This window comes from Bombus affinis, chromosome 6 (genome assembly GCF_024516045.1).
Source record: "Bombus affinis isolate iyBomAffi1 chromosome 6, iyBomAffi1.2, whole genome shotgun sequence".
In the NCBI taxonomy this organism is placed as follows: domain Eukaryota; kingdom Metazoa; phylum Arthropoda; class Insecta; order Hymenoptera; family Apidae; genus Bombus; species Bombus affinis.
This window is the reverse complement of record NC_066349.1, coordinates 446,176-463,789: the sequence shown is the minus strand read 5'-3', so window position 1 is coordinate 463,789 and position 17,614 is coordinate 446,176. Positions and strand designations below refer to the sequence as shown.

The window sequence follows — 17,614 nt, the reverse complement described above, 5'->3', positions numbered from 1 at the left end:
GACAGACTAAAGTACATATGTATGTGTTTTCATTAAGGGTTGGTTCACATTATTTCGAATTAGGTACGTTCTTTTAACATACAACACACAAGTGAACTAAAAAATGATCTAAACTTATTTACTTTATTATTAAGCAAAAAAAGGTATTATTTATATATTTTTAATAAAGTAAAATCAATAAATATATTAGTCTAGTCACGAGTGTATACACACGATCATCGATCTAATAACTAACTACATATATCGTAAACCATATGTTTTCAAAATGTTTTAATTTAATGCTATATTTATTAGAATAACTTACTTTCAATTCTATTAAATTTTTATATAGTTTGTAAAACTACTTTTCTAAAAGGTATATGAATTGATAAAATTTGATTAAAATTTAATTGAATTAGAATCAATTATGTTTCTTGTGTAAAAAGAATTATTTGTTACCATAATATAAAATTCTATACAAAGTAAATCCAACCTTCGACAATTACTATTATACATTTCATATAGTCATATAATTATAATGACTAGTAATAAATTGAGTACCGAAACGATCCTTAATGTATAATTGCGTTGTGTACATTCTTTAATTGAGCAGTATTTTATTTACATGTTCTTATGCTCATACTATATATATTTTATTTTCTATCTATGTAAAATGTGTATATGTATATCAAAGAAGAAATTTTCTCTCTGATAATATATATATATAATACACGTAGATACATATGTGTGCACATTATATTACAATCAAGTATGCAATCATGTACTTCATACGAGAAAAACGGAGGATGATTCAGCTTTTATGTTATTGATACATGTATGTGTATAATTTAAAATTTAAATAAATGAACAAAAAGACTGAAAAATCTACCGTTAGTAGTTTGTCATCATATCAATAGAGGACTGAAATCTAAGCCACGCTTCCACTTAGTTTCCCAATACATATGTGGTTTGTATTTCTTCCTTGGTAGAATCAACGACAATCATATATATGATCATGGTATTAACTACAAAGTATATAGGTAGTAGTATGATGTATTTGCAAACTTTAAGTATATCAGTACATGAGAATTTTCTATTATGAAAACTTTTCATTGTTACATGAAGTATAAAAAAACAATTTGTTTTTTAAAACATTATATTAGAAAGAAACATTTAGTATGAGTCTTTAGCTCAATATATTACATGTTTATCTATATTATTTGTCTATATTTGTATTACGTATTTATAAAATACTTACAAATATTTGTGCGTTAAATCTATCATAACAAATTAAAAGTAAGTAATCTTCATTAAAAAGAATAAAATATTTCATAGTTTTTATGGAAGTATTAACTAAAATAAATATGTTGAATAGTTAACCTATCTTTAGCTTTAAAATTTCTATGTATATACAAAGAGTACATATTAATATATAGGTTAAGATACCTACATATTTAGTAAAGGAATACTACATATATAAAATATGTACATCTTTCATTCGGACTAATGTTGCTAATTAATATACTGCTGAGATTTTATTTTTAAATATTATTGCATGGTTGTACTATCTTATTTACAATAAATGTTTAGATTTCGTGAAAAAAGAATTATATAAACAAAACTTGTACCAATAATTTTCATGAAAATATATAATTGAGAGAGAGAGAGAGAGAGAGAGAGAGAGAGAGAGAGAAAGAGATTTTTAATCTATTTTAAATAACTAGACATTAATACTTTATAAAATTGATAACAATATATAAATATCAAAATAAATCTTAGGTTAATTTTTACAAAATATATACAGATGGTCACAAAAAGATTCAGATACTGCGTATTTTTAGTTTCTAAGCTGTATATTTTTAGTAGACATTCAAAGACCAACAAAAATTACATTATACTGTTATATTATACTATGAAGATGACAAGAGAAAAAATCTTTTGAGTTATTGTTTATTGTTGTCTGTATATTACTGAATAATACTGAATACTGAAAGAGTGAGAATTTTTGTAAAGTTGCAAGTGTGCATTATTTTTGTTACCAATCTGTTCAGAATAAGTCGCAAAAGTTTGAAATTGAATATTTATATTTGCTTTTTATACATGATTACCATGTAAAAAATATAACAAATTAATTTTGTAAATTGTGGTACATATATTTCATAATAATTTAGTTTCAATTATAGTATTTCCAATCATAATAGTTCCAATTTTTTTAAATAGAGGGTAATTATGATTGTCAAAATAAAACAAAAGATATATTAAACACATATGATGACATAAAAAATCATATGAAGTTAATTGTTTTAATCTCATGTCTTGTATATCATTAAATTTACCTTAATAGTTACTCTCAGATGATATGATATATAAGCAATAGTTTTCCAATTTGAAGAAAAAATAAAATTATTTCAATTACTCGAGACATATTTATTTCCAACATTTAGTTTATATAATTTTACTGTTTGAAAGTAGTAATGAAACTTTTAGTTCTTCCATTTTTTCTTTTTTTAATAGCTGTTTGTTGCAACAGAGATATTAATTCATAACAAAGCAAAAATTTTAAAAACTTATATTACTAATCAATATGTAGAAGAAAAACCATTTTATTAAATATTATGTATTATTTTTAGAAATAATGGAGTCGGATTATGATGAGGATCGTGGAGCTTGGACAGAAGAAATGACAAGAAGTGAAGATTGCTTAGGAGAAGATAGTTTTGATAATCCTCAAGAGATATTAAATGAATGCTTGGATAAATTTAAAACACCAGATTACATCATGGAGCCTGGTATCTTTGCACAACTTAAAAGGTATAGTGATTTATTAAATAGTGCAAATCACATTAATTTTACTCATTATAGATATAGTATATTGAATGTATCTACGCAGTTTGCTTCAGAATTTGAAACATATTGCTGAATTATAAGCCAGAGATATTTAATTCTTATATTGGTAAACAAAATGATTTAGATATTATACATTATATTATATAAGATATTAGGTAATTATTTAGAAGTTTAGTTTTAACAGTGATTTCACTGATTTTCGAATATGTTGTAAAATCCAACATTTGGAACAACTTTTCCTTTCACGAAAATGTCGGACTCTCTTAACTTCCAAGATATTCCCAAGAAACAATCTATAGTGTTAATACCACACACATCAAATCGTGCCTATAATTGTACATCTGCAACAGAGTATGCGTTGGTGTTGGTTACTGACTGACCCATGTCAGTTGGATAAAACAACACCTAACTCAAACCTATATGAACTATAAATAGAAGATAAATATAGGGACAATAATTTACCATAATTTTAACCTTTTACCATAATTTTACCATAATTTTTAACCTTCTTTTTCTGTAATTCACTAAATGCAATTATAAACAATTTATGCCAGAAGTTTGTATGAAGTTAGAATATAGTATAGTATTAGAGTGAATTGTCACTTCCTCTTGCATACATACACTTACTAACAAAAGTTAAGAAATATTATGATCGCTTGGAAATTACTGTATATTTTTTATCTCCTGAGGTACATTGGATAAAATTAAAAATACTATAAAGAGATAATAGTCCACACATGAAGTTAAAATATTTTTTTTTTATATATTCGTATGAGACCTACAATTAATATTGGATCAGGTGAGCAAAATAAAACTTCATGACAAAAGTTAAGAAACATACTTTGTTTGATATACATATAACTGCTTTTAACAAAAACTAAAGGAAAAATAATCTAATAAGATGTTAGATAACTATTAGATTCAATGACTGCATGTCATCTGCATGGCATTGTCAATTGTACACAACAGGCAGTCGATATTTCACACTATATTTTTGTAACGTTTTGCATCAATCCCCTTTTATTTGCAAAAAGTTGATTTTCTAGTTGATATTAAATTAATTCCGTATGTAATGTTTAATTGGGTTTAAATTAGGAGATTGACTTGGACTTAATTATATTAGCATTTTATTCCAGAAGAAATGTTATATAATCAATTTAGAGGAATGTTTTTGGTTCATTATTGCGTTGTAATGATCACTTTATTGACATTTTCACATTTGCACATGGCAACATATATGTTTATAAAATATTGCAGTACACAAATCTGTCCATAGTTCCCTTTATTTGTATTAGCAGATCAGGATCATTACAGTCCCATCATGTTATCATCTCCAAATTTCATTGTTTATTTTAGGTATTTAACACTAAAACTTATTGTATGTTCATTATGGACTGTTATCTGTTTATGGTATTTTTAATTTTAACTAATGTATCTTAAGATAAAAAATATATACTAATTTTTAAATGATAATTATGTTTCTTTACTTCTGTCAGTAAGTGTATATGTTTCAATACAGAAACTTAATTTTTTTAGTCATTATTCTTCACAAGTATGACCACAATTTGACCACAAAAATTGTTTTCTGAATACATATATATATATTTATTGTAATTTAATTAGCGAATAAATGATTTAGATTAGAAACTCATTTCTATTCTCATTTCATAAAGCATCCAGCTATTATGTGTTTTATATGGATACTTAGGTATTCCAGTTACCAAACAAACAAATAAATAATATGTTTAAAATTTTTATAATTAATTTTAATAATTAACCCTTTTATCAGGGTTACATGCATATTGGAATTCACATTATTATAAGAGTAAACTCATACTAGTTATTTATAATATAAAATGCAAAAGTTGTCAAAGCTAAGAGAGGCAGAAATATATATTACTACAATATAGCGAACATAAATACAAAAATATTTAATGAAGAATTGTTCAAACATTCTTTATTTATGTTTCTGAATGTGTTTTGAAATGCATAACAGGTTGAGAATAATAAAAGTACACAGTTTCTTTCATGAAAAATAATTAATATTAAAATCGCCAAAAAGCTAAAATGTTTTATTATACTCTGCATATTAAATCAAACGTTTATGAAAAATTATAATGTTTTAGGCTTCCGTACACCCGTATCGCTCGGGTTCTCGAAATTCAATTCGGGTACCAGCATGAGTGGGCAGTGGGAGTGTGCAGATCATTTCGAGTTTTGGGATTCCGAGATTCGAGACGAATTAGAAAAAATTCGGGCGGGATCTTGATATACTTGTATTACTCGAGGTTCCGAAATTCGATTCGAGTATCAGCAATATATCAGCATGCTAAATAATTAAAAGCGGGCAGTTTAATTTCGTGTCAATTCGACAAGTCGAATGGGATCGGCAAGGCTCAGAAGCCCGAGATCCAACTATTAGGAAATATTAAGAGGAGATAAAGATATAAAAAGAAACAATGATAATAAGCTTTACATGAATAAATATTCATATTCAAAATTTATATTTAAAATTTTGGAAGAAAATTATTTTTATTTTAATAATAATTTTGCAAATTTGAGATTGTAGGATATTTGATTTCTTTGTACAGGGTTTGTAGCGAATAGTGTGTTTTTATTTGCTTATGGTTTTTTTATTTTAGTTTTATACATATTTTGTTTTGTGAAGTTATTGCACTATTTTGTAATTACTTTATCTCCTCTTAATAGCTGGATCTTGGGCTCCCAAGCCTTAAGTCAATTCGTACAATTTTAGTCGAGCTGACACGAAGTTAGACTGTCTGTTCATGCTGATACATACTTCTATAGTTGATACCCAAATCGAGTTTTAGGATCCCGAAACATTCGGAAGCCCGAGTGATATGGATATAGAGATCCCGCCCGAACTTCTACTGATCCGTCCCAAAACCCTGAGAAACAGGGAGAGTCTGCACATTTCTATATTTTTTAGCAAATCTCATAATAATCATTTCATGTTTTCACATTAAACAATCATGAAAATACTGAAATAAAATTCTCTATTATAGAATTTATAATTATTACACAAAAATTCATTATGTATATTTAATGATGAAATGGAAACTAAATATTGATGATATTCCTCTTAGTGCATTCATTAGTTTTATCTAATGAATTTTATTAACATAACATTGTTATTACCTGTAGATATAGGTAAATAATGGGTTCATAATTTTATAAAAAATTAAATAATGTTACATATATGATGAAATTTTCATTTAATGGTACAAAAATATACAAGTAAACATTCTTTGATTTTCCTACAGTGTCTTAATAAAGTATATATAACTTAATCTTTTTTGCTTTTTATTTATTTTAAACAACTATTTAGAATATTATATGGAATGATTACAAAAAGTATTTGGAAGCCATTATATTTATTATAACATTTATATATTAATTAATTAGGTCCCAGTATATTAAATTTCATATCACATAATAGTACTATAGTATAGTAATATTAATTATATAGTAATGTTTTCATGTGATTATAAATCTAGAATTTGATAAAGGAATGCTTTATTAGAAAGTAAAGATATGTGCTTTTTGTAGCCACTGTAGATGATGTTAATTTCAATATGTGTATTTAATTATGCACTGGTACACTGTTTGTGAAATTTAAATATATATATATATTTAAAATTATATCATTATTTTCCCCACTTTATAGATATTTTCAAGCTGGTGGAAACCCAGAACAAGTGATAGAATTGTTATCTAAAAACTATACAGCTTGTGCTCAAATGGCAAATCTTCTTGCAGAATGGCTTATTCTTGCTGGAGTTAAAGTTACAGATGTACAAGCAATGGTAGAAAACAACTTAAAAGATATGATATTGAAAACATTTGATCCCAAAAAAGCAGATAAAATCTTTACAGAGGAGGGTGAAGTAAGTTTTTTAATCCTTCATTGATTTTTGAATTAAATATTAAATCTTAGTTAATACTTAAAGTTCAATATTTTGTGTATCAGACTCCTGCTTGGTTAACGGAAATGATACAACATCCTACTTGGCGGTCACTTATTTACAGACTTGCAGAAGAATATCCTGATTGCTTGATGTTAAACTTCACTATAAAGGTAAAATTTTTATTAAAATATTGCATTTATTCAAATAGGAATTGTCGGAAGTATTGTTATTACATATATAGATAAATATAATAGTAGTAATAACTTTATACATATAAGAGGCGTGCTCTTTGAATTAAATTCTTTTGCATTATTTCTAGTGTATTATTTGAATCATTTAGAAGTCATGCTAACTAACTCTATAAATTAAAATACATAGAAAAATGACAATTACAAACATTTTTAAATGTACCTCAGAATTTACCAATTTTTGTGCTTATAACAAATAAATCTATGAAAATAAAGTTTTTTTTAAGATGTTGAATATTAAAGAAATAATTTGCGCAGAATTCGAACTCGATTGAATAACGGAAAAGCATGCCCCTGGGTCCTTAAACATTAAAATAATTATTTAAGTGTTTATAAAATCAGTTTTATTCGATTATTTTCTAAATTATCGATTATATAAAAATTGTATCAGACGAAAGTTATGAACATAGCCAAAATGCACTTTTTATATTATACTCCTTTTTTTCCGTATAACGCACGGTTTTTGAAAAAATAAATGAAAGATTGTGTTACGATCTGGTCTTGATCTTCGGTGTTCGTAACAGTTAGATTTTTCGAGTTATATTTAAATCAAAATGGTAGTTGTTGCCACTAGAAATAGTTATTAACTATTTCGATTAATTCGACTCTCATTCGCTTGTCATACTCTTCTAGAGCGCAGCACTATTTTGAGTTTCCAAACTATTGTATCCTTGATGTTCTAATTCGTTACTATAACCTTATGGGTAGCGTTAACTAGCTTATCAATGGTACTGTTGGAAGACTGACTGTATAAATCGTTGATGACTAATAAGATGGTCGGTTTTACTTCTTGACTGTTTAATCAAAGACTGGATTAGAATAATTCTAGGCTTCGCAAAGATTACTATTCTTCCGAACTTGATATTAACTCGCGATAAATTTTTAACCGACTCTTGATAAAATTTCTGAATGACTGAACTCAATAACTGAACTGAACTCTATTTTAACTGACTGAGCTTTCTAACTGACTAACCGAACTGATTAACTGACTCTCCTTTTACTGACTGAATTCTTGTTTTTAAGTGTTACCCTTATTTATACTAAGATTATCATGGCTAATTGTCACGTGACAGGTTATTCCATGATAGCACGGAGTTTTGGTACGTGATTATTTCTGCGGACGTTGCATTCTTCGTTTCTACCGGTATTTTTCAAGAAGTATTAAGGTTTCAGCTAATATGGTTTTCGTGGAATTATTATTGAAGTTTCCCCTTTTTAGAAGTCGTTGCTACAGCATTCTTTTTGCAGTATTAGTTTCTGCTGATGATAGGTCATACTCCGCTAAACATGTGGTTACCTTTGCTAATGCCGATACAACGCAATCCGCGCTCTCTGACATCTCAACTCATATTGTTATTAATTCGTTCTTTGTCCCCTAGTAACCCCTTGTCTTTTGTCCTAGCCTCACTACATACATGCTCAGCAAACGCTCGTTTATAATTCACACGACCCAGGCCCCTCATCGATGATACTACAATAATAATTTTGTGTATTTGTTTATTAATTTATTGCGATATTAAAGTATTTATATGCGTAGTGTTTGTTGTTTCCTTTAAGTTGTCCGTTTTTAATTTCATTCGCCTAGAGTTGTGACTCGCGCTATTTGCGAGTTACAGCGTATCGCTTTACAGCTCCTGCGGAGCGCGAGACCTGACAGAATGCTTGAAACTGTTGCATAAATATTCTTTCAGTTTTAAAAATTAGAAAACGTTTTAATCATTTTTCATCAGTAAAGACTAAAAATAATGTTTATTTTGTATTTTCATCTCCAAAGGACTATTTTTAAAAAATTTCGTTAATTTCTTGAAAAAGTCGGGAAATTGCACAATTTTTGTACATTAGTGAAGTAAAAGCTGATAAACAATGTGTAATAAGGAAAAAGGACGTTGCATGGAAAATGAATTTTTTATTTATTTTTAACTTCCTCTATTTATAAATATTTGCCTGCAGACAAAATTTCTTTTTTATAGAATTAATTGTACATTTATTGTACTTTTTTATAGAATTAATTGTACATTTAGAAACAATGAAAAAAGTTCATATAAATATATCTATATCATACTTGTCTTTAGCTGACATTTGACTAACTTTGACTTTGACATGACGAGTTTTGTGTTCTGTCATTTGTTATTTCTTTATTTTTGTAGAATGCTAAAAATTATCACCTTGTATTTCAAGACAACCTTGTAGACTTATAAGTAGCAGTTCAATCGATTCAAATTCAGGGGAGAAAATTTTCCCCAAGAACCATTGAGAAAATAACCAATATAATAAAAATAATATAATTTTGCACAATAAGAAGTAAAGTTAAAAGAAAAAAGTAAGTCAATAAGCATCAACACAGAAAGATATTCTTCTATATATAAGATATTTTACTAACTTGATTAATTAATACATAAGTGTATTAGTATTATAAAACATAATACTAGTTGGGCTTTATCCAAGAAAAATGTAATTCGTCACTCAGATTTCTAAAATTTTGGATATAATAATTTCTTTTTTCGTGAATACCTGTTTTTTTAATTAATAGTCTCATTTCTCTTGAAAATAAAATATGAGCCATTCGTTGTGAAAGTTGGGCAAGTTCACTTTTGAAAAAAGGTGGATTTCATATTGTCGTAGCTTTTATTAACCGTTTGAGTCCCAGGGGTCTTTGAAAAAACAGGGTCGAAAAATCCCCGAACAGCGCGATAGCGCTTCTCTTAATTGATTGCGAAGAGGAACAGGCGGTGCAATAGCGCTCGTCATATTTGTTACTTTAATAACGTCTACTTTAAATACGTCTATATTATTATATATACGTACTATTAGTTTATAAATATTTTAAGTTTTGTTCAATAAAAATTATTGAGAAGATAACAATGAAATACAAAATACCTTCAGTCGTCTGTAGCGCTCAAATATATTGGGACTTTTCGACACAAAATCTAAACAAAGCGATCGCGCAGCTTAGGACTCAAATGGTTAAATATGAAATTTTACTTTACAATAAATTTACCATCCATATTTAAATATCTAATGTTTTGATCAGTGTACATTTGGTTGGTAATTTGCAAATTTTGGTAGATGCAAAATCATTTACTACATATGAAAGTGGAACAACCCCATTTTCTATACAATGTCCCAAAACTGCTATTAAAATATCGATAATTAATTAAACATTTCTATTTTCTGGGCATTCTTATCTACCAAATAACGCAGATTTTAGAATTATGGAAATGGCGTCATGAAAATCAAATGCTTTGTACATTTCTCGAGATTATTACAAAATCACGATAGAATATTAGGAAGAAACGAAATTTTGTTTATACAAAATGAAACACGGGGAATTCTTCCGACGAAAACTTTAAAAAATGCAATTCTAAAAGAGTAAAGAATATTGATAAGGAGGAGACAAACTGACTGGAAATTCATATGTTGGATGAGGTTTATAACACATTGTTAACCGGCAATTTTACTGAGAATTTACTACCATCCATCGAAGGAAGGCCTCAAACTTTAAAGTATTGAATTAACTTGCTTTATTGTCTTACATACCTCCTGTATATCATGAATATTTTAATGTACTTGCACATAACACTCTAAAATAAAAGATATTATTTTGTTCTGTAATAAATGTTGTAATAAATTATAATTAAATAATAATTATATAAAAATTTAAATTAAAAAGAAATTTTATTGTTCACGATTTTTATAATTCATTAATTATGAAAATGAGGCAACTCTATTTCAGATTTATAAAAACACCTTTTTTCGTAATGTATTCTTATAACGTTATTATATTACGTTGCGTAGTAAATTTACCTGTGTTAAAAGTATATATAACATGGTGAAACCTTTCTAGGGTGTACTTGTATTTCTTAATTGTATGAACTACGAAACCTTAAATATCTCATTAATAAAGAAAATGAACTTACCCTATTTTTATAATAAGTGGCTTATATGTATTTATATTTGGAAGAAATCAACTCAGTATATCTGAGATTTGTTCGTCTTTATTGATTATTAATTTCACGATCATAGAAATTTCTAGTTAAAAGATAACTAGCAGATTGAAATTTGTACACAAATTTTGTACATATATGTATCTTCAACCGACATATTTCAACTTTTATTATATTAAACAAGTAATTTGTTTGCAATAATATAATTTTTGCATAATTATATATGGAATATTTTACAAATATTTAATATGTACTGTAAAAATTTTATTGAATTTTTGTATCTTTTCTACATTTCTTACAGCTTATATCTGATGCTGGATTTCAAGGTGAAATTACGAGCATTTCAACAGCTGCCCAACAAATTGAAGTATTTTCACGAGTTTTAAAAACTGCAATTGCTGGATTTTTGCAAAATACAGAAGATTGGCAGTCAAGTATACAAGAATGTGCAGTACGTATTATTATTTATGATTTATATTCTGAATCAATTTAAAGTTTAATATGTGTATATTATATTTCATACACATGCAGAATAAGATTTTTAGAAAGTCTTTTAAGCATAAAGCAATGTCTTTTATAGGAATTCAAGGGCAATATAATATGAAAAAAGGAATTTGTTATGTGAAGGCACTTATATTTTTTTGGATATAGTTTTTGAATGTATTTATTTTCCAAATTCTATACCAAAAGCATTCTATATAGAGTGATTCATTTTTTAGTGTAACTTATATTTATAAAATTGGATTCCAATTTAAATCTAGTTTCCAAAGTGTTCATAAATAATGCTGCATTTTCACATTCAATTTATTCTAACTTATTTCATTGGAATCGAGATTTGGTAATTGCAAGAAAATGTAAATGACTTCCAATCAACTATTTATTTACTATTCTCTCACAATATATTATTCTTCCAGAGTAATGTCATTTTTATGCGGGCAATAACATAAAATCTGTAAGCCAATAGCTTTGATAGCAGAAATAAATAAAATCTATGCCTGGCTGGGTGGACATGGACATGGGATGAGACTGTACACTGTTAAACTTATTCAAGTGGTATAACTTGAAAGTGGTATTTTGCTGAAAATATAGAAACTGAAACTTGTTGTGTTAGGAAATGGAAAAATAAAATATATAAAAAAATCAACTCATTAATGTAGTATCTCAATGGGTTTTAGAGGAAAGGACACGTAATGATGTTTTGATTTAATTAATAATATTCGAAGCAACGAAATGATTACAATGCTGTCGTACGTCTTATTTTCATATTCGGCTTTCGACTTCCCGATTCACACTCTCCGGCTTCTACACTCGCTCGCTCTCGCTTCTCAACTCACACTCTGCACACCTTTTGCATCCGCCTCTCCGGCTTCTCAACTAACACTGCCTTTAACATCTCTTTGTCTTTTCCCGTCGTTCGAGACACGTGTTCCGAAACGCCCGTGGCCAGGGTCACGCAGGCCCTTTCCACGAAACTATCCACTTAAAAAGAAGACCGACGACACATTGATGTACCCGACGATGCCGCGGCTCTCGCGGCATTGTTTATGGTTCGGCAGATATCTTAGGCCTTTTGTCCACGATACTACATTAATGAAAGTTCAACTCTGGAAGTCCATTAGTACAGCAAATCTTTCCTGGCAACTCATTAAAGTCTGTCCGAACGATAATTGCAATTTTCTAATTTTATTTAGGCTAAAACTTCGTGTAACAGTAGATTATATCCGGAAATATATTTGAAAAACTCATGTCAGACCATTGAAATCGCCGTGCGGTATGATAAGCCGCGTGTTACCTGATGCGGGTGTCTCAACTTTGTATAAATAATAAAACACTTCTCTCAATCATCTTAAACTCCTCAATCGTCATCCTCGGAATTCTGATCTTCGCCATTCTGACATGAAATCAAGAATCCAATTCAAAATGTAAATCATCATCCGAAAACATATGGTAATAATTTTTACAATAATAAAACTGATTATTCATTAAATTGAATGAAAAAAAGAGAAAAATAAATTATGTTTTCCGGAATCATGTTCTTCGTGTCAATTGTTTGCTAAGATTTAAAAAAAAATCTAATGCTGCTAGGGTATTCTTTTACATATTTCAGGATATAATCTGCTGTTACATAAAACTTCAGTCTAGATAAAATTAAAAAATTGTAGTTACCATACAACAGTCTTCCATGAAATACCGGAAAGGATACTTTTCCACTAAGCTGAGGATAACTACTTCACTGGAGGAGTTGATTTTTTATATATTTTACTGTTTCATTTTCAACTTCTGTACTTTTCGCAAAATTTCACCTTCAAGTTTGACAAGTTTGACAGCGCATTTCTCTATCTTCCATCCCTACGTTCGCCCAGCCAGGGATTGAATTTGTTCATTTTTGTTATCAAAACTATCGACACACAAATTTTTAAAGTTTATATTGACCATTATATTGACTACGTATCAGTGACGCTAGTTCCAGGACTATATACAAGGTGTTCGGCTACAGGTGTAGAATAATTTAAGTGGTGATTCTTGAAGCTAAAATGAGAGAAAAATCAAGAATAAAAAATCGTGTTTTCGGCTAATTTTTAATTTTTAATAACTAAAAAACGAAGTAGGAAACGCAATCTCTTTATTCTTGATTTTCATCTTATTTTAGTTTCAGAAATCATCCCTCAAATTTTTTTACTCGTTGTATTAACCGAATGTATAGTCCTGACTATATGTATAGTCTATGCCAGGCATCATTATCTTCATACAGTATAGACTTATGATATGTAATTCCTTTAACTCCAGCTTAATGAACGCTTTCGTTTTCTGGGAGTTTCTGCTTTCTTTTAGATTTTAATTACCTTTTCCCTTCCTGCTCGTAGTTGCTTTTTATTATAGAGAGACGATATACATATGTTTAGAATGTTACAGTATGTATTTGTATTACAGTAAAAAGTATATTTTTAAAATATTATAATGTCTTTATATAATCTTTTTCTGACAGAAAATGGTATGTCATGGACAACACACTTACGTCTACAGTCAAGTATTGTTGCAAATTCTTGCACAAGAATCACGTGGTGGATTTATGATGAAAAGGCTTTCTCAGGAAATCACTAAATGCGCTCAACAGAAGTAAGAAAAAGTTTTTACTATTTTATCGAGTATATACAGTCAGAGTGTTCAATTGTTCTCAACTTAGGATCAATAGAATCTAATAATAAAGAATATTAATAAGTTTGTTTTCCAAATTTCTCTAACTTGTTTAAATTGAGAGCACAAACAAACAGATACTACATAAATTATCATATCGTTTTCTTAATATTTTGATTATCTTAATCTTTCAGCCACGCGATGAAATGTATTAGGTCATTCCATAAGTTCATGCCGTTTTTCGGGCGGTTATATATGTTAAGATTGTTTACATACCTTTCAGTTTCATGAAAAAATGTAATCCCCCTCTCGTTGTACAACTTCTTCCCATTCTTTTGGTAGGGCCATTATTCCGTCTCGATAAAAGTTCTCTTGTTTTTCTTTAAAATAATTTTCTAAGCTATTTTTGAGAATGTCAATATTTTCCAATTTTTTACCTACTAAAAAGTGTTGTAATGCTCTGAACAGATGGTAATCAGATGGGGCAATGTCTGGGGAATATGGGGGATGTGGTAAAATTTCGCAATTAAATTCAGACAATTTTTTTGTATCGCTTTTCGCGACATGCGGTTTAGCGTTGTCGTGATGGAAGATAACGTTGTTCCTATTCGCTAAACCTGGTCGTTTTTCAGCTAGTGCTTCCCTTAATTTTTCTAACTGAGTGCAATATTTGTCCGAATTAATGGTATCACCACTAGATAAAAGTTCAAAATAGAGTATTCCTTTATAATCCCACCATACACACAAAAGAACTTTACGTGGATGTAACCCTGATTTTGCACAGCGTTGAGGTGGCTGATTTCGTTGGGACCAGCTACGTTTCCGTTCAGGGTTTTCGTAAAGTATCCAATTTCATCACCAGTTACCAGGCGTTTAAGGAATGGCTCATGTTTATTGCGCGCAAGTAATGGCATGTACGCTGTCGTTCGTTCAAGACGGTTCCGTTCCGTAAGTTCATGGGGCACCCAAACGTTCAACTTTGACACCATCCTCATCTTTTTTAAATACCTATGAATCGTTGTCTTAGGTATTTTCAGAATATTTAACATCTCTTGAACTGTCAAACTTCGTGATTTTTCAACAAGATCCCGAATTTTATCTTCGTCTGTCTGAGGAGGACGCCCTCGTCTTTTAAACAGAAATTCCCAGCTCTAAAACGTTGGAACCACTTCCTACAGGTGCGAGATGAAAGCGCATTTTCTCCGTAAACAGCACATATGTTCTTCGTGGCAATTGTTACAGAACTTCCTTTCTGAAATTCATATAACATGAGATATCGAAAATGGATACGCATTTCACTCATGATTTTTTACTGTTAGAAGTCGCTGTGTTTACTATATTACGATCTTATACCCACGAAAATCTGCTCTAGCCTGTTCTCGATCAGCTAAGCTCAAGTGCATTGACCCCTTATCGCCGTATGTTTATAAATCGACACATGAAATGTATACACAAAAGTCGGCACGAACTTATGGGATGACCTAATATCATCGATCATAGGACATCGTATACATGCATATGATATTACATTTGATAATGTCATGTAGCAAGCATACAACGTATATAAGTATAGTAATGATAATGATAGTAATGACTAGTTACAATAATTAGAGGAAGAGACTAGTAATAGTAACAGGAATAGAGAGAAATGCGAAAATTGTGTAAGCTTTAAAGATTAATGTTTGTTGCTTGTTTATTTACTAATATAGGGAAATTTTGGATTTTGTCAGAAAATAAACATAATATGCCGTTTTTTTTTTACGTGATGGAAATCTTCGTAGACACTGCACTCGGGGGAGGGGGGGGGGATTGCAGGGTAGTACCGCATTCATATAAATTAAAATCTCGGAGTGGTGTCTCACGGACATAATGCCTAGCTAGTAATGAGATTTACTTGTTTAAACTTATTTTACATTGTAAATAACAATAAAAGTTTATTTTAAAACTACACATCCTTATATGATATTTGAGAATAAGGATATCTGTAGATACAAGTCTGTGGCTGTTAAAGCTTGAAATTTTCTTTATGTAATATTATCATTCAAAATAACTTCGTTGTTCTTGACAAGATTAAAAAATGGAAAAAGAACGTATGTTCTCTCGAGAATGGAGTAATTGAGAAAAAACGTATAATATTATGCGAAGGTTTATGAAATACTGTGAATAATAAGATAATAAAATCTCGCCCTCTTCGCTGTATTATCTGATATTCCTTTATTCTGGACCACATAGACTTATTTGCCAAATAATATCGAGTACCGGCACGACTAACCTGACTGAGAGGCATCCGTAGCGTTTAATAGGTAATTTATTTTAATGGATTGTCTTATGATCTGCAACATATAAGAAATTAGAGAAACTGTGTGAGTATTTGATTAATTTTATTCCACAAACACGGCCGTCTCTGCCATACTGTTTATATGATAGCGAAACTTTTCATTATTTTAAGTTTACTTCAAATACTGTCTGCAGTACGCAATGTATAGTTTAGTATATATTGTTCTCCGGAATGATTTCTGAGATTACTAAGATTGTAGTACTCTCGAGACAAGGCAAGCAACAAACATCCCATGATATAGTAGAAACATACAGTATAACGTCTACTGGTGTATCGGTATGTACGTTAACAGAATGTACAACATTCCATACAGTCTGGTTCTCGAACGGCTATGCCACAATTCGCACTGGATTTAGAATATCAATCTGAGAAGGTTGATGCAGCATGATATGTCCGTTGATCTTAAAATTGTCTTTTGGGTTTGGCTCTTTCGGATTTTAAATTTCTGTAACTTCAAGCATCCTTCTTAGAAATCACCATCTATTTTTGTGATGTCGCCGATGTTCGAAGGGATGTCGTTATCGGTATCATTATCAGTATTATTCTGCGATACATTTCTTTTTATTTTTAACTGCTTGTCGTATTTCGCGTTTACTTGTTAAACTTTGCAGGCAAATCTTCCGTTATCTTATATGGATCCTCAAATCCCTGTCCTCATTTCGCCGAATACCTACCGTTGACTTTTACTAAACATAGAATGATTTCATATTGCGTTTGCTTTTTTTGTCAAACCTACTTTTTTCATATGTAGCGTTTTTCATAATGTTGTTGACTGTCTTATCGCGTTGGACCGTGTGAAATAAGCATTATGGAATTTTTTACGTCTTCTTCCCTCCTCAATCCGGGAAATATAATACGGTATTTTTATCTAAGAATACTACTACATAGCGTTCCAGCGTTCCAGATAAACGTCTTTTGCGCGTTATATACTTCACAAATAATTTTTAATTCATTTAATGTAACATAATCTATCTTATTCCTTTACATATTTGATTTATACGTTTTTTAAGAAATCGTAGAGGAATAGAAGAAAAAATTTATCTCTTTAAATTTTTTAATTGTTTCATTGTTCTATTAACTCATCATATAAAATAGGACTTAGACATAAAGTCACGATCTATTAGGGAGTATTCTTCGAAAAAGTTGTCGTTCAGATTTTGCACAATTTCAACGAATCTCGCATATTTATTGTTA

The 17,614-nt window shown here is 29.4% G+C and overlaps 1 protein-coding gene across 15 annotated transcripts in view; it reads left to right on the top strand.

Moving 5' to 3' along the window:
• LOC126917842 (negative elongation factor D) overlaps positions 1 to 17,614 on the top strand; it is a 48,373-nt gene that overhangs the window by 14,271 nt on the left and 16,488 nt on the right. For 7 of the 15 annotated variants that reach the window (XR_007711093.1, XR_007711094.1, XR_007711092.1 and 4 more), the window contains exons 1-6: positions 3 to 63; positions 2,610 to 2,790; positions 6,515 to 6,734; positions 6,818 to 6,925; positions 11,249 to 11,398; positions 13,934 to 14,064. Coding sequence is in view for 12 of the 15 variants with exons in the window: in XM_050725185.1 (XP_050581142.1) it covers positions 18 to 63; positions 2,610 to 2,790; positions 6,515 to 6,734; positions 6,818 to 6,925; positions 11,249 to 11,398; positions 13,934 to 14,064 (836 nt within the window). In the remaining 3 variants the exon portion in view is untranslated. The other 8 variants (XM_050725180.1, XM_050725188.1, XM_050725177.1 and 5 more) reach the window with 8 other exon arrangements.